Here is a 22,672-nt window from a genome sequence, read left to right on the forward strand (position 1 = left end):
CTTCTTATAATATCTATTGTATTCTTTCCAGTGCCCTTTACTATAATGTATACCCACACACAGGCCATGCTTTTGTAGGATCTTTTTTTGAATTTAAAATATACATTTTTTTGTACTTGTATTTACTTATATTATGTTGTGAAATGTAAAAGAATTTAAAATAAAGATTTTTTTTCAAATCTTTGAAGCTGTAATAAAAGATTATTAGCATATATTCAAGATTAAAATTAATTAGAAATAATTTATTCTTTGTGTTTCCTTCTACTATGAGGGAGGCCGCCTATGGAAAACTGAATCCTGAATGGGTCGCGTGTCCCTCGCGAGTGTATGCAGCGACACGTGGCAGCTAAACCATTCTTCGGCAACGTTATTAGTTTTCAAACAGACGCAACCATAATGAACTAGTTTCAAAATGGTATATAACATACATATGTATAATATTATATTTGAAGAAATAATCCTAAGCACATGTGTGAACTCGTATAACGAACAAAAAACTAATTTACGTAATTAAGTGGGTATGATGGTGCATATATTTTATAGTTTATGGACGTGTTATTAAAAATAATGAAATATATAACATATTTATTTATTGATTTACAATCAACAGTTTGATAATGCCCTAACAAGGCAAAACATTTTCAAGAATTTTAATTTTAATTTTTATGTTAAAAAATATATATATACAACTTAGTAGACTCAAATCAGTGTTTAATTTTAACATGTAAAATATAAATAATTAACTGTTAATAAAATTTATGTTTAATTAATAAATAAATAAAAGTAAATGATTATTTGATACAGAAGCATGCTGGTATTGATTACTTAACATTAAAAAAAAACCAGTTAAAAATGGTACTGTTTAAAATAATATTTAAGATTATTATTAGTAAAAATAGCATTCATCATCATTATAAACAATATAATTGATCATTCCATAATCTTAATTTGTACTGTAGCCCAAAAAATCACGGCATATTACTTAAAAGGTAAAGGTAAGTTTATAATTTTTTGTAGAATATTTGATTTAAAAATAATTTATCGTGATGTTTTCTTATTTAATTTTTTAAAATTTAATGTCTTAAAACATTATTTAATGCGAATGATTATTTGGATTGGCTACCACCTACAATACAAAAGCAGGTTTCTGGGTACGCATATCGACCCCATAATTCACCCATTTTTCCCTGTTCACACACCCTTTAGTACGAACTGTGAACTGCTAAACGCGAGCAAACGAGGAAGGAAGGTTTCCCGTGGGTATTTGTCTATACTCCCACAGAACCGATCGGGAACCTCCTTTCTCGTGGGAAGAACCATAAAGAGATTAAGGCTGCCACGTGCCATTGATATTTGTTTTTGGTTCTTGACGTAAAAAAGAATCGCTTCCCATGATAACATGACCGCGCATTTTTTAAATAATTTGAGTAAGGGTGTTTTATTCCAATTTATATAGTAAAAATCGCCTTAAATAAGAAATGATCAACCTGAAAATTGATCTCGGTTCCTAATAATCAGACAAAAATGATCGAAATTAGTATTTTTATACTTAGGCCTCAACCGGGGTAAAAAAATAAAATATATCTTTTGTTTCACTCCTTTGCACAAACAAAAAACGTTGCAGATGTTGTGAGAATATAACTATTTTTAATCTTTAATTTATTGAATTTAGGGAGATGGATATTTTTTTTATATTTGATAATATTAAAATAGTGATCACTTTTTAACTCTTTTTAAAACTTTAGTATAGAAATCGACAAGAACTGAGTCCTTTGAAAAATATATTATTTAAATTTTCATCATAGATCGTTTAAAGTATATATTAAAATAATTATACACACAGTTGTTTAATATGTTGAACCGTTTAATCAATATTTTAAATTACTGTTTTGTTATAAACAGTATATTATACAAAACAATTAAATAATCGGTTATAAATAACAATTAATTTCGAAATAAATTAGTTGTGGAAAAAAATACATTCGCTTCTGTACATTGTATAGTTTCAACTATCCGAATTATCGTCATTAGTTTTATATGGTAAGTACTTATTTTATTTTCACCCTTTGATCAATCCGTCAAGTGCATAATCCTAGGACAAGTAGCAAGTATCGTTCTGTGCGGTGCATATCCGTGCGAACCACGGGGTAAAATGTTTCCAAGGGAAAACCTATGTTCCCGTGGGTTCTCTCTACTAATTCAGTTCTCCCACATTATACCCCCTACAATCATGGTAGGTCCTATTTTTTATTATCGGGAATTAAGCCCTTCAGCGCTTTCCACGATGATTTGCATAAGTCGAAAAGTAGCACGTTTCCATTATCATTTCAATTTGGCATAGTTTGGAATTTGTACTTAAATTTAAATGATGGATTTAAAAACTATAAATGTATATATTACGAATATGGAATTATTTTAATGAATGACTTACAGTTATTCATTAAAATATATATGTACACTATATTTCTTTGTTTAAGATAACGAAAAGTAAACCAAACTAAATAAAAAGCTTCTTCACATCTCACCAAAAGAAGTTCTAGTGATTCAAGAACAAGGTTTCTAAATTGGTTCATATATACAGAACTTCCAAGAATTTGAGTAGTGTGGTTGTCAATGATGGGTAGAATTGGTGAATGTTACACGTGTGTAAAGTGATCACTTAAACCAGCCTATTACGGACTTCCATATTCTTCTTCATCTTTGATGAGATGTCAAAAAATAAACCAAACTAATTTTAACTACCTATCATATCTACCTATCAATAACTATAAATGTCTTAAAAATATTCTCACGCTAATTTAATTGCGAGTACAAAGGCGCAATGGATTATCTTCTAGAAAAAGGCACAATACCTCTTTGGTATTGCAACAACAACAACAAAAAATCATATCAATTTTCTCTCATTATGTACGTTAAATCTCATTACATAAAAAGTTATGTAATGAGATTTAACGTACATAATGAGAGAAAATTTATATGATTTTTTGTTGTTGTTGTTACAATTTTCAATATATTTGAAGCTAGAGTCCCATGGGTTTTATTATTAAATTAATGTTATATTTTTTTCATCACATTTCTAATCTCATTAAAATAAATAAATTTTTACAAATTGTATTAGAAATGATATGATAAATAAACAGTACCCATTAGTACAATTTCTTCTAATTTTTTTGAAAAACTTGCAACAAATCAATATCATGCAAATCGTCAGTATTGGTAACGGTTTAAAACCATTACGCAATGTGTACAATATTGTTTTAATAACGTCAAATATTATGTTCATTTGTTCATCGAAAAAATACGACTTTTTAAATTATCATATTGTTAAAAAAAAATTAAATTTAGTTTGTATTTCAGTTGAAATTAACTTTGTATTGTTTAATTTAACTTAACAGTAAAAACTCACTTAATTAATTATTTTTTTTAGTTGAGATGGTTTTAAATTACACATTTAAATGATTAAAAACCTTTGATTTTTTTTAAAATAACGATAAAATATAATAACATTTCCGGAATAAGATTTATCCTATAATAATTACTATTAAAAATATAAATGTCAATAGCAACCAAAAGAATAAAAAAAAATGGTGACTACTTACTAATCTACTAAATTTGTACGTGTAAATATATTGTAATTATTGTGACATATGTATTGGTTTTCGGATTGTATTCCAATTACATTATCAAAATGTTTCCCACCAAAATGCATTGAATTAATGTGCGCCTCGTTCAGCTTCCCCACGCAATAAAACGAATCGTACAAACTCACACATTAATTCAATTATTTCCCTATTTATTGGCTCAGAGGGGATAGTCTATAAGGGAAGGGGATGGACGAGCTTGAAGCATTTCCTGTCAGACTCTCACTGGAAGAGCACGCACATGTGAGCCCGACAAACCTGTTTTTGAAAGTTTTTATTTATCAACAAAAGTGAAATCAAAATGTCAATCAGATGCTTTGTCTTACTCGCTGGAAGGAAATGTATGAAGGTAAGTTCCATCTTTTCAACTAATTTTCAAATTAAAGCATTTTAAAAATAGTAAATTTACTTTTTGACAGACGGTTTTGACAGTTGAAGTATTCATAAATTGCACGAGTAGGTCGTGCAATTCATGAACATGCACCATTCGACATGAAGCTTTCTTTTTCATTTTTCTTTCCTGACAAGGTTCAGCAAGTACCTACAGCATTGAAATGGTTTAATGTTGATTTACGTTATTAGTAAATTGCTTATCTAGACTCATTGTTTTCATCTCAACAAAAACGTGTTTTTTTATTATATTTTTAAAACATGTATTTGTTAAGAATATTATTTTTGGAAATATTATTTATTGAGTGTGAATTTTTATTGGTGTTGGGTTATGGTCAGAGAAGACATATTTGAAGGAAAATTTGTATTTACAAGTTCTAATATGTATGTCCTAGCTAAGCTTACATATTTTTCTACTCAAAATATACCTATATACAAGTAAATTTAAAAAATTTTATTTCCAGTTTCAAAAACATTCCCGTGTTAAAAAATTAGCCGCTTAGGTCTACGAAAAACTTATAAACTTTCAATGTTTTTGTACAATATAAATATTTAAAGAACAAAAATATTTTCATATACACACACACGCAAATACACACATACACACACATACAAATGATTTTATAATAATATAAATACGGACTTAAATATTGAAAACAAAAGTGAAATAGAGCTAACCTGATGTTTTTTTTTCACAGGTACTAAGACACTTGCGTCTGCGCAGAGAGAGGCGCGTTCACCACTCACCGAGGTTCGAAAATATGACGTCAGAAGAAAAAAATCTCAGGAGAAATCGTGAGGAAAATATTGCTCTCAATTCTTGCAATATATCTGGCATAGCACCTTTTCCAATTGAAGAAAATGGACGGCAGAGATCGCCCTCGTTTTACGAAAACGTCAACACCAGTTACGACTCCGCCTACGATTCTGAGGGAATTGACTTCATAGATGCCTCTTTGACATCCGCAGACGAGAACAATGTCAACCATTCCATCTCTCGAAATTCTGATAGACGGACCACTGAAAGAACGAAAACAGGACCTTGGGTTGAGAGCCACAGGGGGGAGAAAGAAAATTTTGAAAACCTCTGGAATGAAACTATTGAAAGCTTAGTAACCTTATCGTAAAAAATGGACGTTTTTTATTTTGTAAATAAATATGTACATATATAAATATTTAATGTCAAAATGCATAATCTAAACGTGATTTAAAATTTCAATAGTTTTTTTTACTTTTTAGAGTGAAAATTATTTCGCCTTATAAGTTTTATTGCGCAACTGTGTGAAATACCTATCACTGTAATTTAAATCACTAACTATAAATTAAATTGAATAGTATAAATGAATTGCTTTAATATAACGAAAGTATATAGACGCTCTAATAGCTGAATATAACCGCAAGAGAGTATATAATATTTTTATATAAATAATAAATAGAATTTAATTATAAAACAAAAAAAAACATAAAACCAAAGTGTGAAACCAAATATTTTGCTGTGTGATTATTTTTAATGTATTATTTTTTTATTATTGTATCTCAAAGATATTTATATTATTTACTTTTGCTTTAACCGTACAAAAATTATTTAAAAAATAAATATTTATAAATTTGTTACTGAGACAGTGTTTTATTTAAAACGTATTTTGGTATCATTTCCATGGATGGTGTTAAAAATATCAATATTTTAAGCATGTCATTTCTTTCAAAAATATGTAGATTTTCATAAGCACATATATTACTGTAGGCCTTCATAGCGCGTTTGGATACGGCTAATTATTAATTTAATAATTTAATAATTACCCTAGATTGGCACCTGAAACGCAGAACTTACCATCATATAATTAACGGGTATGCTAACAAGTTTATTATCAAGTTCGTTTATTTATATATATATATATATATATATATATATATATATATATATATATATATATATATATATATATATATATATATATATATATATATATATATATATATATATATATATATATATATATATATATATATATATATATATATATATATATATATATATATATATATATATATATATATATATATATATATATATATATATATATATATATATATATATATATATATATATATATATAAACTCTGGTGGCACTTTGTATTTATGTCCAATTCAATGCTTTCGTGTGCTTTAAAGATGACTATTGTCTATTGGGTTTTTTATTCATAGTAAATATTGCCTCCCTGCTTATCTAGTTTAAAATCAATTATAATAGAGATCCCCTAATACTGACCGCGCACGCAGTAGCGTCCGGATATGCGGAAGTGCTACATTGTGTCTCGCTCGATCCGCGGCAGGCGGGCGGGTGCGAGAGAGAGAGGCTACCGTGGGAACCAGGATCATAGCGGAGTCCCATAGTACTGACATCAGGACAGCGAAGTGCAGCCAAGCGCGATGTTACGGCAAAGTTTATCTGCACGCTTCATGTTAGCCCGAAACATTATTTCGCCATTCCGTATATCTCTCGATTGCAAGGGGTTGATTTTATTCTTTTTTATCGTTTATCATACAGAGTTATGATGGTATTTACTAAATGTTAGAGATTTTATAAAAGGTATGTATATTTTAAGAACTAGTATTTAAACATGAATAAATTATTGATTTTTAAGGTAAAAAGGAATAAGTAATTTTAAATATATTTCTATGTAAAGATTTTTAAATAATGTCTGGAATTCAGTTATGCACCCAGAAATGGAAAAAGATCCTTAAGGCCCAGTATTTGATAAATCGCAACTCAATTTTCTTTGAACCCTGGTAACATTATTTGATTGCGTAGTAGATTTTTTAATAGATTTGGTAATAGATATTTTTTTTCTTAAAACACCTATTTTGTACGGAAAAAATATTTTAATCCTCGAAATAAATGTATAGTTTTGAAAAGAAAAGAGTAATTGAAAGATAAGTAGTTGAGATATAATTATAAAAATATTTTGTCAGTATATATTCTAAAAAAAAATCGTGCTCTTAGTTGAAGTGATGAGTGGCTCTCATCGCAGTCGGACGCTTAATGAATTATGTTATTACGAGTTAGGCTTTAACAAGCTTAAAGATGGTTATAATGTTGAAATAATACGTGTTATTATTTTCACGGATATAAGCTTATTATAGGGTATATTAAAAAAAGATCCTCCATAGGCATACATATATGTATGTTGAGAGTATATATGTATATATACCTACGTCCATACGTATTATGTGAATGGGGTTTTGCTGGTATAAGCCTACTGTAAAAGGTGAAAATGAGAAAGCATATGTATTTCCAAAATAAATATCTTATTTATTTATCACACAATCTTCATATATTCACATTATGTACAGACAGAGATCAGTAAGTCTACCTAAATAAATTATTGATTATCATAAGAATAGTTTCTTTGAGCGGAAGTGTTCATTTGGTCGGTGCCTGGAGGCGGTAAATATTTTTAGTATAAATATCTATTTATAATATAATTCTAACAATAATTAAGTATAATATTTACTTTCTTTTTACATATTTACAATTTTTATAAAATTCTATGACTAACAGTTTTTCCACTCATAAACAAATAAGGATATCACACACTTTAATACAATTCTTTGTTAAGCATTGTTTTATGACACTTATAAAACAACAACACTGTTCTTCAAATTATTACCTATTTTAATAGCATTTCAGTCATATTTTTATTTTTGTTACATTACAATATTCTTTTATTTCAAACTTTTCCTTTTTCATCAGTTACATGTTATAGTACAATTTGTAAAGCTAGTGAAATATTGTCAGAAGTTTCATTATTCACAACCTCGATAAAGCTTTTTTCAAATCAGTATTTCAATGGAGAAGGCTTAGGCACAATCATTATTTTAAAAAATGTTTACTTAACGTATAATTTGTAAAATATTAACGTATTTCCGATATCATCCAGATAATACGGTTGAAATCTTATTTTTATGAGTACCTAGGTAATTATTTCGATTATGGCAGATATGCGTATTAATTTAAAATTAAAAAAGTATACGTATTATTGAATACTGTCGAAAAATTACCATTATCAATTTTTTCGCGTTCCGTGGTAGTTTTCGAAAATGATACGATTGTGTGAAAAAAGACCAACTGTATTACAGTTATGTTTCTTTTTTAAAAATAGTAATAGAGCATTGCAGTGTTTTTTTTAATATCTTGTAAATCCAATAATAATAAATTTGTTTAGCGCCATTTTCGTAAAATATTACCTCAAGGGCGCTTATTTTCAAAGCGACAACTAAATTGTCATTGCTCAGTGTGTTGGTGTATTTTAGATTTGAGTATAATAAATAGCATTTTTGCATATCGTAGTCGTACAGGAGAAAGTGACCAACTACCAAAACGTAAAATGTTCAGGAGGACCATTTAAGTCACTTTTGCTTGGCAAGAAAATAAACATCAATGCAGTTAGTCATTTTTACCAAGTCAATATGTTACACTTCTAAGTTTAAAATCCTTTGGGATTTTTTCAGGGCAATATTGAGCTAGTAAGATATCAAATAGTCAATGATCACGTTTTTGCAAAACAATGCACTTGGTCACGTTCTCCTGTATGACTACGATAAATTAATATTCTTATGAGTAAGATTTAAGCTCAGTCTCAGTCAGTAACAGAACGACGAAAGACTATCCAAACGAGCCGGTAGTTCTCTGTCAGTAGGCCAGTTCGGCGCCCCACGGCCGGTAGGGCTTGGAGCCGCTCTGCGCGTACTGGTGGTGCGGTGGGGGCGCCGGCGGAGGCGCGTGGTGGTACGGGGGCGCGGGCGCGTAGCTGGCCGTGCTCGTCACGGGGAGCGGCGGCGCCCCGCTGGGGGCCGAGGAGGCCGAGCCCTCGCTGTAGTGGTGCTCGTGCATGGGCGCGGGGGCGCTGTTGAGCGGCGCGTGGGCGTGCGCGTACGGCTGCCCCCCGGGGACTTGCGGGTAGCCGGGGTACGCGTGAGGCGCGTACGGCGCCGCGCAGGACTTGGACGCTAGCTCTCTCTGCGCGGCGAAGCACTGCAGGTGGCTCATGAGGCGCAGTCTCATGGGATCTTGGATGTCCAGGCCCTCGCAAGAGACCAGGTATCGAGCCACCTCGGCGGCACACTCCCGGAACCCGATCGTGTGGTAGTCCATCGCGTAACGTTGAGGGTCGTAAGCGAAGGTATCCACTCCTGAGAACAATTCAATAAATATACGTTAGTTTTGACTTATCAGATTTATTTGTTTATTTATTTATTATCATCATATACATAATTACAAATAACAAATTACGGTAATGTGCTCTCACTGAGTTTTCCCGTGCTGAGGGCAAATTTTACAAAATATTATATTAAATTATTTTGAATTTTTAAAATTGGTTTATTTATATCATATTAAGATTAATTAAAGAACATAAATTTATCATAAAATGTACATTTTAGCGTTGTGTTGCCCCACATTTACAGCCTTACACTACATGTCTCAATTTATATTACCTAACAAATGTTATTAAAATGCGGAATCGAATTGACACTGAGGGCTGACTCTACGATAAATGAATGTGCAATGAATATAGATACCTACACGACGTGTTTAATATCTTTTTGAAATCTTTTGATGCCACGCATATCGACTTTCACATTTTATACACCGCATACACATTTAAAATTGAGTGAAAAACTAACAATAAGTACTTATACACATTTTAGGCACAAAATGCATGAGATACGGGTAGTTCAAAAAGATGTATTACAGAAGTTCAAAAGAAAATAGCGATATTTTACACGCGTTTGTGTAAAATTTACAGTTTTATGTAAACATAATACATTTATTATTATTGTTATTCGAGCAAAACCGACGTTTGCGAACTGTATGGGGTGACTTTTGAAAGACATGCGACTCCAGTTTCTCAGTAAGTTGCAGCGCAATAAATAACTAAAGAACGCTATTACTTAAAATGGGGGGACGAAACACACGTCGTAGAAAACTTTAACCTTCTAACACACGCGTTTCTTCCGCGCATAATAACAGGCACGCTCGAGCCACGAGGGATCGGAAGATGCTTCGAAGGGTGTCAGAAAAAAAAATCCCCAAGAATAAATAGCATTAAGACGAATAAGTGTGTTTTATAGTTAAATGCTAATCGATACATTGAAAGTTGTTCCACCGCATTCCCAGATCTGATACAGAAGCATCTAGGGTTCCTGACAGACTTTCTCTTGCAAAGCCATTTTTTTTGTATGAACAATATTTATAGAAAATGTGAAAAAAAGTTGTACTGTGAATTTACTTTTAAAAGCTTTCAATATCCGTTTACGTTAATCGATACAGCAGGTACTATGATTTTGAAAACTTTTACTTAAATATCGGAAAATATATGGGAAAATTGCAAATAAAAAATATTAATGAAAATTTCATGGTATCATTTTTGAAAAATCTATTACCTAAGGCTTCTTTACTAAATAGATACCTACATAATTTTATTTATACATATTTTACTTGCAAGTTTGTCATTTGCTAATATAATTTTGGAAGAGTAAGTAATGAAGAGCAAGTATACCGTTGATATCAATATATGTATGTATGTAGTCTATGATTTTATATATTTTGTAGAATTAACATAAAAAAAATATTTACAAAATTTTGAGTGTCTCCAAATACTTGTTCACAAATAAGGATTATTTCCAATTATATGAGTTATTTTTCATTGTATTTTTTGACATCCCATCAAAGATGAAGAAGAATATGGACGTCTGGGCATTTACGGGGCTGACGACCGTCATAGGCTGGTTTAAATGATCACTTTACACACGTGTAACATTCACCCATTCTACCCATTATTGACAACCACACTACTCAAATTCTTGGAAGTTCTATATATATGAACTAAACGTTTCAAAATGGCAAATATTCTTCTTCATCTTTCAGACGTAAAAAAAATAATATAAAAATTATACCAACATTTTGAAGACCTGTAGTTTTTGGTTCAAACGGCAGATATAAAATATATTTGAAGATATTGTTAGACATTAAGCATGATTGTGCAAAAAGTAACAGAGAAGGGACTTGGTCAAGTTACTGAGGGGAGTATATACATATAATACACAGAGAGCACTCTGTATTAGGAGAGCAGTCTTCCGCTGTCGTTCTCGAAATCCGGATATTCAGGAAACTACCACAAAGCGACAATTGTTTAGTAAAACTTGAATACACATTACTGTGCGTTGTTGGTCCCCCTGATAGTCAGCATAACCGGTGTCGAAAATATGTAAATACGAATATATTTTTGTAAGCTAAACAGCATTAAAAAATAAACGAAAGAAATACGAATTTCATAGATATTTTTTTCATCTTTGGCTTGTATTTGTACTGAACAGTTTCAAAAAGTCAGTATAAATCATCAACTGAAAGGAGTTATGAAAATGGAAGAAATTAAGCTACTGTGTTTATTTAAGTTCGACAACATTTTAAGGCTTGCCTGGTGCCCATGTTTCCGAGTGCAATAGATGAGTACGTACTAATAAGGGTCAATTTTTTCTCATTCAGGAAGCAGCGATGCTGTAACGTGATATGTAGAGAAACCACATGTATTGAACTTAACATCCAATTAGACACAAAAAGTTCCCTCCTCTTTTTCATGCTCTCCCGGTAAATAATAAATGAAAAATACTTATACCAACAAAATATCTTTTAACGTTTTGACCTATTAAATACATCATTCAGTATACTTGTAACTTGGCTTATTTAAACTTTTTAGATCGACATCTAATTATATATTTCAGAAAAAAATTAATTAAACGAAAAATGATTGCTTATGTCATATCAATATGATTATTTTATTAATATAATTTACGGAAAAGAAACTCAGCTTCAGGTAAATTTGCTATCAAAAGACGATTAGAAGAACAAAGACGAAAGAAAATTAATATTTTTTGTTGTCAAACAGGATTTTTTAATTTTATCCTATGTAGGTACAAACTTGCTTTAGAAAAAAAAAACAGGATTAAAAAAAACTTTTGTAGCGATAAAAGCTTAAAAGTACTAACGGATTTGCCAAGATATTGCCTACATTAATTAAATATGATAAAAAAAGTTTAATATGACTTTATAAAAGTTTTATAAAAAAATACATTAGGACAGAAGGACCTACAAGCCGATGACGAGGAGAGCTGACATCAACAGTCTTCAAAAACGATAAGTTGGGATGGAGCCAGAAAGAAGAAGATAAAAATCTATTAATTCAGTGTATTTCGTGGAGTTCTTGTAGCCGATTAAGTTTTTTCCCCCTTTAAGCGCCCTTAATATACCTATTATTTTATTAAACAAAAATGCAGCTATATAAATCATCCAAAATTATTCAGATTATAATTACACCACTAAACTAAGAATGACATTAGTCATCCGTTAAGAGGAAGTGATCACAATGTTTTATGCTCCATTATGGAAATTATAGGAAATGAGGTACACTACATATTACTTATCGGAACATGCTCAAAAGTTTTGGCTTCCCTCCCTTAACGTGTATGTGTGCTGAGCATAAGTGCACCACGCGTGTGTGAGTGCATGTGTGTTAGTAGTCCCAGGAACAAGGGATGTAGAGTGTAAAGTATAATAATAATCGTAGAGGGCAACCCGTGGGAAAGCTCGGTATACCATAAAGGGTAGCAATGCTCGCGCACCTGCGGACAGCGAACTAAATGTTCTAATTACTACCTCTTTGACTTCGTATGCTCCTGGTACCTACATACTTATACGAAAAAAATTATATTACTCAAAAAAGTATTGAAAACTTTTTGAAATTCAATAAATTACCCGCTTATAAATATTTAATACATAAGGATAATAATATAAAACTGTGTGGATATGGTAAGACAGATGAAATTTAGATAATTAGTATCAATATTTATATAATAGTATAATATCAATATTTTTACAGACAAATAACTAAAAGGTTGATTATCTCTCCGGAACATTGAATCAAAGAATAGGGGATTCCCCCCGTTATTTTTTACTGAGTGTACGTAAATCCAGTCTTTGTTGCATCGATTATGGTATTCAAGAACAGTCGATTTCAAGATACCATACGGTTTATATTTGCTCAAATGTGAAGGTAAATAATATATATGGAAGGGGAAAGATAAAGCAAGACCCGACTCATGTCGCACACGTGTATCTTTGGGTTGACGGACCTGCAAAAATATTATCAAGCTTGACTTGACACGGCCGAGAATCTTGGAAATATTGACATAAGAAAATGTCTGCCGAAGAAATAATGTTAAAGTATAAAGGGTATCAAATTTGGATGGTTATGAAAGGGTTTTCATTTGCCACTTAGTGGTATCCGGTTAAATTTTAAAAATATATATATATATATATTTTGACCGTTAAAGTGAAACTAAACATCATATGTTGAATAATGTCTTGCCCAATAAATAATTCAGCAAAAGATTTTTTTTTACCCTTTTCACGAGAGTTTTCTATTTAAAAGAAATATTTTATCCATTTATTTAAATAATTTATTTACTCGGCCCATGTTTTCGTAAGAAATTATAATGCTGACACCAACATTGACCCAATTAACCTATTTCTGGTTGGTCTCGAAAATAGTGTCATTACCACAGAAGGTCTTTTTATGAAGTCCTTAGTATCTTCTTCTTCTTTAGCCTTCTGTTCTACACTGATGCATATTTACCTCTTCCATATATTTGCATTTTTTCGGTCTATTACTGATTGCAGCCGATTTCTACCCCCCACAGCGGCTATGTCATCGGACTATCTTTTTTTGAGGTCTTCCGACGCCTCTTTTATTCTCATATTTATCATATTCATATCTATCATATTCCTATATTGAATTGTTTCATCACATTTGCAAGTATAAGAGTTATTTTAGTGGCGTGATTTACCCTGTATACTAGAGTCAACAACGTATGACTCCGAGTACGTTTACAGCGTAGGTACCGTGAGAACGTGGATTTGCCATAAACCCATTATTTGCATTTAGAGGGTGGTCTGTCTACCGATACTAGCTGTCAGTGCGGGGTTGGTCGTGGGAAAGGGGCAAATAAAAAGGCAATTGACTATTACAGTATTAAAATCACCCCTCGTTTTGTTGCCCGGACAATATGTCACAGGGAGTGGGTGGTGCTCTTCGGGTGGCGAGGAGCTTATCGAGAGCTTTCGAGCGTTATGGACAATAGCGCGATTTAAAAACACCGTCACAGTTCACTCCGCTCTTGTACCTTCAGCAAATGATTCGTTTTTTATTTTTCAAGAAAAGTAAGAATTAATTTTTGAGAACACCGTATTATTATTAATTAAATGTATTAAATTAATTAAATGTATTATTCAAAAAAAGTATCGCTCTAAAACTAAACATAAATGTGTTGTTTGTTTAAAGTATAAGTAAAATTGGTTTTCTTACTCATAAATGGCAAGTTCCATAAAAGATTTCTAACAATATTTTTATTTGTTTTATTATTTTATTATTTCAAGGTGTCTTAGATCATTCCAAAGGGAATCTCATGTATGTATTTTTTGGCCTGTGGCGTAAATTATGAGTGACTACTTTATAAAATTACTACGTTATGTAAAATTCATCTGAATTTAGAGCTTATTTTGAACATAACATTATTAATTTATTTAATTTGAATTATTTTAAAGTAATTCTAAAAATCTTAATTTACTTATTGCTTGTGGCGCTCAGCATAATTTAAGATTAGATATCGTTTTGTAATGTGATTATGATCAATTGAATTGTTTGCTCTTTAATCGGTTTCGATTATGAATTAAACTGATATTCTTTTTAATTATTTAATAATCTGCCTTCAAAAAAATAAAATATATTCAGTGTGTTAGTGATTCAGACAAACAACATCCAATTCAGAGTTTTAAAATGATTTTGAAAATAAGAAAAACACATACATTGCTTCAAATAACACGATATCAATAGCCTAATTTGATTATTGCACTGATTTGTCGCTTCAGTAAATATTAACAAAAAAGATATCTTTTATTTTCATGGCGCAATTACTTCACAGGAGCCTGTCATGGGACCTGAAGAAAAGTAATTCCACTAACCGTTTAGGGAAATGATTTTAAAACAGATTTATTATTACAATGCCGACTATAAAGCTCTACAAACCGCTGAGCCAACCGCAATGGATCTTGGTGGTTTTAGTCATTTAATGGTTAATGCTTTTACCATTTTTTGTCCATCGAGTGCGGGATTTTACATTTAATATTTACAGACTGGGCGATGGATTTTATATTTGACGGGTATCATGATATAAAGACCAGAGTCAGAGTAATTTTCCATATAATAACTTAATTCTTCTCTTCTCAGTCAAAATGATTGGTCATGAAAAGAATGAGTCAACAGACTCACAGTGTCGGGTTGTGGTCCCGTGGTTAGTGTCGTGGACTCTCGAGTCAGAATTTCTCGGTTCAAATACACTCTACCACAATTTGATACCTATTTCTAATAATGAGCTGCTTAAGCTCACAGAAATAGAATGAAATTAAAGTATTTTTGTAAATAATAAAAACACAAATATTTCTCTTTAAAATTTTTTAAAAAATTGGAAACTTTCGGTGGAGAAAACCATAAAAAACCATAAACAATGGTAACGTGAATAAAATGGTAAATCATTTATGGTCATAAATATGTATATTTGTATATGCACACTTCTATGCTTCGAACACTAGAAATTCAACAAGAGGTCAGAGACTCGATTCCAAGGAAAATATTTTTTTTCCCATAAGGATACACTCGTAAAAGTACTGTTCAGAATCCCTATTTCATTATGACGCAATGATTCATTATCCGCGCTCATCGATGTAAGATACCCTATGTGTCAATAATCGTAGATAATGGGAAAAATGAGAAGTTAAAGCTTTGTTAAAGTATACATATGTAGATAAAGATTGTCAAATTGACAAAAGAAAAATTTACTCCAGAAAAAAAAAGAAAAATACCCCTCATTAAATTTTGTTTGTCCCATTTGAATCGGAAAAACTAAAATATTCCATTAACAAATATTTTCAACTGTCTAGCGTTGGGACATGACGCAGGAAGCACTGAATACCTAAATAATAAACGGAGAATTGTGATTGGCCGGCTCCCCAGAGGGTGGAGGGTAAGTACCGTGACCTGTTCAAAATTCACTATTGAAGGTAGGTACTTAGTACCTATGTAGGTACCTACCTACACCGGAAGACGGAAATCTCATAACGGTTTAACCGCATGTCCCATTTGCAAAGCTTTATTTAAAATAAATCCTACACTTATATACGTTTGTAATATAATATGTAACGTATCTCCACCAAAGTCACGCAATAATCATTATCTTTTTGATCTGTCAAATGTATTGGCCTAAATCACATTTTATTGGCAGTAGTAGTATATATGATGGGAAGTTGCCTGCCTCTGTAGTTCATTGGTTTGTTTACCTACTGTGTACAAGGTCTTGGGTGAGATTCCCGAGGAATGAATTTTAAAAAAAAAGTTAATTTGAAAATACACATTTTAAAAATAATAACACGGACTTGTATCTACAATGCAAGACTGATCACTTCACCTTCGTAAAATTAATGATTAAATTAGTATTGCATGTATATGCAAAAATAGTCGATTCAATGCCCTGTGTAGTACTATTGAGTGCGGATGAGAACTAAGAAAATAATATGGTTGCTCAAAATATAAAAGCTCTCAAGAAATATTTTATTGTAAGCCCAAGGATAAGCAATTTTTGTAGAAATATTCGTTTTCAAAGATATTCTTCTTAAAAAATATTAAAAAGAAAAAATAAACTCCCTCATAGTAAACAAATAAGACAATAATTAAAATGATTAAATAATTAGACAAAATTTATTTTAAAATATCTGGGTTGAATGATTCGTTTTATACACAAAATATAATCTCTACATATCTTTTTATTTCACATAATATTTATGCAGACTATATATTAGAACCGTTACTGAAAAAAATAAATAGCTTTGTTTCAACGGACATAAAGGATCTCTTTAAAATAAATTAATACAAGCTTTTATCTTTCACCACCTGTAACATGTTATTCCCACCTGACAACGAACAGTTGGACGTATTAAAATGAAGAGTGACTTATTGATAATACTTTTAAGGTCCTTAAAAACCCAGTTCTGCAAAAAAACAACCTTTTTCTTATTTTAAAAGGGGTTATTTTAATAACTGCACCATTTTTGATCATGCGTATTATAAAACCTACTCTTTTGAGTTACACGCAAGTATAACTTTATCCATAATTTTTTTTTGCCTTCTCTGAACCCTGCCAGGTAGTTGGGACTAGAAGGCAACAGGTGTCTCTCCCTCACTATAAAATAGTGATAATAATATCCCGGAAGTGCTAATGGTTAGTAAGAGTGTTATTTTTTGTTGTAAAAGATTGAAATATGAGCAAAAACAGAATTTTTATTAACCGCTGCCTGTCCCCATACAATGGAAAAGGGCATAAGGGTTGAATTCGTCTTGGTCCAGTTTTGAAGGCCACTCGAGAGGCTTATACTCGTGATAAATCAAACTTACTAACATGGGTAGGTAGAGAGAATAGAACGCCACACCACTATGTATTTGCAAACATAATTCCCATCATTCACATCCATGTATCTCCTCATACATACCAGCCGATAAATTCACCTCTTGACCTGACCGTTTTCAAGTATTTGACACAATTGATCGTGCCAAGTTTTCTTTGTTCTTCCTAAAGTCCTAAGCTCGAATAACATTCGCCTCATAAATTTGTTTAACCGTTCTGTTCTCACTCATTCGTTCCATATGTGCAAACCAACTCAACACATTTTTAATTTTAGCGATAATGCTTATCGCAGCCAAGCATTCTTTCTTTATTTCACCATTCGAACACCCATCACACTCATTCATATTAGAGATCGCATTTGGACTGAATTCAGTCTACTTAATGCATTACCATTAACAGAAATGAATTTTAAGGCATTTTTAATACGTTTTACAAATAAATAAAAAAAATCGTTAGTGTAACCGTGAAAATATTCATTGTTGTGATTTTTTAAAAAAATATTAACAGTTAGGTAGTGCATTCACAACTAACCGATTTCATAACTGCATTTCTTTTGATCTTCTACAAGCACTTAAAAAACAGGATGTAACAGGATTTCACTTTTTATTTGGCATCCTTTATTCAATTTGCGAATTCAACAGTTTCACTTTTTTAATAACGACAAAAGCAGGTAGGTGTGTTCATATAACTTCCGGTTTTAGTGTTATGAACATTTCTTTGAAAACCTGCATGTTTTCCGTTAGCTTGTATTGTGATATATGTAGATATAATAGATACTTACATAATTCCAGTTTTTAAGGAAATGAAGCATTAATAGCGTACAGAAAAATTTATAAAGATAATTCAAAGGGTTCAATTTGAAAAGTTATTAAAACTGTTATTTTATAATTTAAAAAAAATGTGTTTATTTTTAATTAAATTTTACTTACTTTTATCTGATTCTCTTTATTATTAAAATTTTTGATATCTCAACATAGATGAAGAAGAATATTGAAGTCTGAGGATTTACAGGGCTTACGGCCATCATAGGATTGGTTAAGTGATCACTTTACACACATGTAACATTTACCAATTAAACCCATAATTGACAACCACACTACTCAATTTTTTGAACTTTTAGATATATGTATTGATCAAACTTGTGACCTAGTACACGTGAGTTCACAACAGGTATCTATGTAGGAATAGGGAAAGCTTTTATTATACAAAGACTTTTTTATTTGAATGCAAAGTTATTAAATATTATTTTTATCTTGGATTAAATTGACATACTTGAGCTCCGCTTAAAAACATGACTTTTTATTTTTTATGTAGCTTGTAATTTAACCAGTTTTTGGACACACTAAAAAATATAATAATTTTCAAATTTAATTTGTTGTGTGATTTAAATCAGTTTTATCAACAAAATTATTTTTCAGATCTATGATGATTAAATAAAAATGATAATGACAATTTATAGACATATGTATGTTATCATGTATCTTTTTTATTTTATATATTTCCCTTAAAACGTTGTTTTACGAAGCCCAATCAGTTGGCAAACGGAGAAAGTAAACAGGAAACAATCCTTTCAATTTCGTCCCGTTCCTAAAATATCTAGTGACCCCCTTTCCCGGGATTCGGGGAAATAATGCATCAGATGGGATCACAAAAAATCCGTTCTACCCCAAATCAAACACCGTAATCTTTTACGTCCTTTTACCCGTTTTTAAGTAATCAAAAAACAATGATTATTTTCACTGTTACGCTCCCGAAAAACTTTAGTGTTAAATATTTAAAAAGTATTGGAAATGCCTGAATTCACTATCGTTAGCGATAGTGTGTCGCTCCGTAATGTTGAATAAATATTAGAGTGAATAATCACTTATGTTAATTAATTACCTGGGAATCGAACCCGAGCGTGGTGACCATTAGATTACTGAAGCGGACGATTTTAGTTAGCACAATATGCACTGTACAAAATGTATTCTAGATATATTTAACTAAGATAAAGTGATAACGTCTGGAGTTCGATTCACGAGAGGGTCAAAATAAATATTAGCGATTTTTCAGTCAAATATTTATTTAATATCACCCTAGAGTGGTACCTGAAGCACAAGGCTGATCACCTTTCTTTCGTGTATTTAACGATCAAGCTGCCCTATCCACTATTGGGTGCGGATAAGGGTAAAATTAGAAAAGAGTAGAGTAAAGTATAAATATGTAAGCAATTTACCTTTTGCATGAAGCATTTTCAGATGCTCGACTGTAAGCTGAAGAATCTCGGCTTTCTCCAACTTGGCCGATCCTTGTTTTTCTAAGGCAGTTGGTACAAGCCGCTTCAGCTCGGAGAGGGAACAGTTGATTCTGTCCCGACGTTTCTTCTCTATCACTCCACGCCGTTTCTTTCGCGACATCATCTGGCAGGAGTCAGCGTCACCCGGCGAGGTGCACCTGCAAAGTTGCAACAAACATTATACTGACATGTATTTTACTGACTTACTTGTACTTTACTGATATATGTAATGCGAATTTCTAAAATAAATCTTTTCGTGATAAATGCAGACATACTAATTAGATAAATTAAAAATAAAAATAAAAATCAGTATTAAGACACATGTTATTTTTAAAGTTAGTTAAATAGATATCTATTTTCAGTATTTAAAAATAAAATAAAAATAATTATTAAGTGTATTGTGATTCTTTATTCCGCATTTATTGTTTGTTTTCATTGACAAAATGCCCAATAATTGAGTACATTTCTTTCAAAAATATATTTAAATGAAAAAAAATTCCAAACAACATATTTGTAATTCTCTTTTTTTCATTATGTATGACTTTTTCAAGATTTTATTTCTTTTTCCTTATTGTCAGTTAATTACGTTTTTTTTCTTCCCCTATCTCTATCTCATCTTATATCCTTTAGTTATTGTTATGACAATGTATTTTGTTTGTTAGAGTCAAAATCACACAAACGAAAGAGGTTTCAAAAATTACTTGATTTATTAAAAATATTAGAAAACCTAATAATTAGATATAAGATTTTTTAAATTTTATTATTCATGGAAATGGATGAAAATAACAGTAAAAATAATTAAATATATCACACATTCAAACTTTTAAGCACGTTTATTCAAATTAAAGGTTATTCCTATATTATTTAATTTTATTTAGTATCACTTCTAAATTATATGCGTAGGTATAGAAAGTAATATAATTAGATGAAGTTTTGTTTAAAATATTTATACACATAGTTACTAAAATTATTTTGCTCCAAAGTTAAAATATCGGAATATTTAAACTTTGGAGCAAGTTTATTTAGATAATTCACAATTAATTAGATAGGTAATTCACTTACTGGTCTTTACTAGATTCCTCCGAGAAGACATCATCACAGTCATCACTCTCCGAGTGGGTTCTCTTGCTGGCCCTGGTGGGGGGCGCCCACTGGTGCTGGGTGTAGCCCCAGGGCTCCGGGGCCGCGGGCCCGTGAGGCCCCGCCCCCGCCGCCGAGCCCCCGTACTCCAGCGCGCCGCCCCCGCCTACCGGACGGAAAGCCACCTTTCTGGGCTGCTCGGGAATTCAAAATTATACTTGTATCACTCACTCACTTGAAAAACTATACGAATATCGAATTGATATATTTAGGATCGAAGGCACGACTCACTTTTCAAGGCTGTGGAAAAATTCAGTAATTTCTACTGTGGGTAAGAAATTCGAAAGTCAATTTTTATTTCCAATATAATTATTTTTTAAAATTATATTTAGGATCGAAGTCACAATTCCCTTTTCTATGTTGAAGGGTGTCGAAAAATTTCAGTCACTTTTTGATTATAAGAAAAACATATATCAGTCAAATAAAAGAAATTTGACAGTAAGTAATGATATTTTATTTCGAATATACGATAATTATTTTTTAATTCACTGCCAGTGTTCTAAGTTTTTATTTCCCGTTGAGATAAAATCGAAGGTCAAGAAGCGACGGATGCCATCGTTTAATATAATGAAAGCCACGCGACAAGACGTTGGTGCACTAAATTTCACAAGTTTTTCAGGAAAGCACAAAAAAAAGTTTTTTTAAATATTTTTTTATTGACAAGCTTCACGAAATTCGATTAGAGTCACTTAATTTGAAACATTTGTTTTTCGATATTTTAAAAAGTTTATTTTGTTTCGGAAAATTATAATTTTCGCGGGCGGAAAGCGCCTGTATGTGCGCGCGTGTTAGCGTGTGTCTGAGCAACGTGTCGACGCGTGCACGGGCGGTGGTCGAGTGATCGCTTGTTCCTACTCACGTGGCGGGACTCATTCATAGCTGCCTCGGGCCGCAAGTGTTGGTAGGTACTACGAGGGGATACTACGCACAGACACAAACACAATACCAGTCTGTTATATAACCACTACATAGTAAAATTCTCCGATGTGCAGTGAGTAGTATTTATTAGACGGGGGTGATTATTTAGGGGTGGTGATTTCAGGAAAATACACCGCGCTATTGACTCGAGAGCGTGAGAAGAAATCGTAAACAAAGCGAAGCGAATTTTCGCCCTAATAACTTAAAACTAGTCCTATGAAATGATTACAATTTTTTTTATATACTCGCAAAGTTAGATAAATAAAATTTATGTATTTTCTTAGATTATTGAATTCAGTTACCTTAATTGTACATCAAATTAATTACAAATAATTCACGTTCGTAGTTTAAGACTAGGACAAAACAACGATAACAAAAATAAATTAAAAACCAACTTATTATCTGTCAACAGTCAAAATTATACATGTGTCAAAATAAGGAAAACGTTTAACATTTAAACTGTCAATTTGTATTATTTAACCTTTTACTTGAGATCCAAGAAGTTATATAAATTTTTAAATACAATAGTTTTCTTAGAATCTTGTGATACGCCTTCTGGCCAAAAAAAACCTTTATTTTTATTTAATCATAAAGTTTTAATAAAAATCATTGGATTATATTTAATTTGATTACTAAATGGAATTCAAGAATTTAACATTTTAATTTTTTTTTTTATTTCTTAAGATAGCTTATATATTTAATACGAACTATTTTTTAAACTTAATTAACATCACATAT

The 22,672-nt window shown here is 31.4% G+C and overlaps 1 protein-coding gene across 1 annotated transcript; it reads right to left on the reverse strand.

Moving 5' to 3' along the window:
* Nucleotides 1-7,728: 7,728 nt before the first annotated feature.
* Nucleotides 7,729-21,855, reverse strand: Hey (Hairy/E(spl)-related with YRPW motif). The gene is made up of 3 exons (XM_088263459.1): nucleotides 20,939-21,855; nucleotides 19,817-20,034; nucleotides 7,729-9,225 (listed from the first exon to the last, which is right to left on the reverse strand). The coding sequence occupies exons 2-3, from the start codon at nucleotides 19,998-20,000 to the stop codon at nucleotides 8,726-8,728; spliced, it is 684 nt and encodes a 227-aa protein (XP_088119585.1). The 5' UTR covers nucleotides 20,001-20,034; nucleotides 20,939-21,855; the 3' UTR covers nucleotides 7,729-8,725.
* Nucleotides 21,856-22,672: the final 817 nt, after the last annotated feature.

This window comes from Brachycentrus maculatus, unplaced genomic scaffold (assembly GCF_059751285.1).
Source record: "Brachycentrus maculatus isolate JH-2025_06_01 unplaced genomic scaffold, ASM5975128v1 h1tg000199l, whole genome shotgun sequence".
Taxonomy (NCBI): Eukaryota; Metazoa; Arthropoda; class Insecta; order Trichoptera; family Brachycentridae; genus Brachycentrus; species Brachycentrus maculatus.

Bases quoted from the DNA above. Each gene is read 5' to 3' on its own strand.
- Hey (XM_088263459.1), bottom strand. From the start codon at position 20,000: ATGATGTCGCGAAAGAAACGGCGTGGAGTGATAGAGAAGAAACGTCGG. The intron at 9,226-19,816 runs GTAAATTGCTTA...AATTGTTCTCAG, and splicing joins GAAAATGCTTCATGCAAAAG to GAGTGGATACCTTCGCTTAC.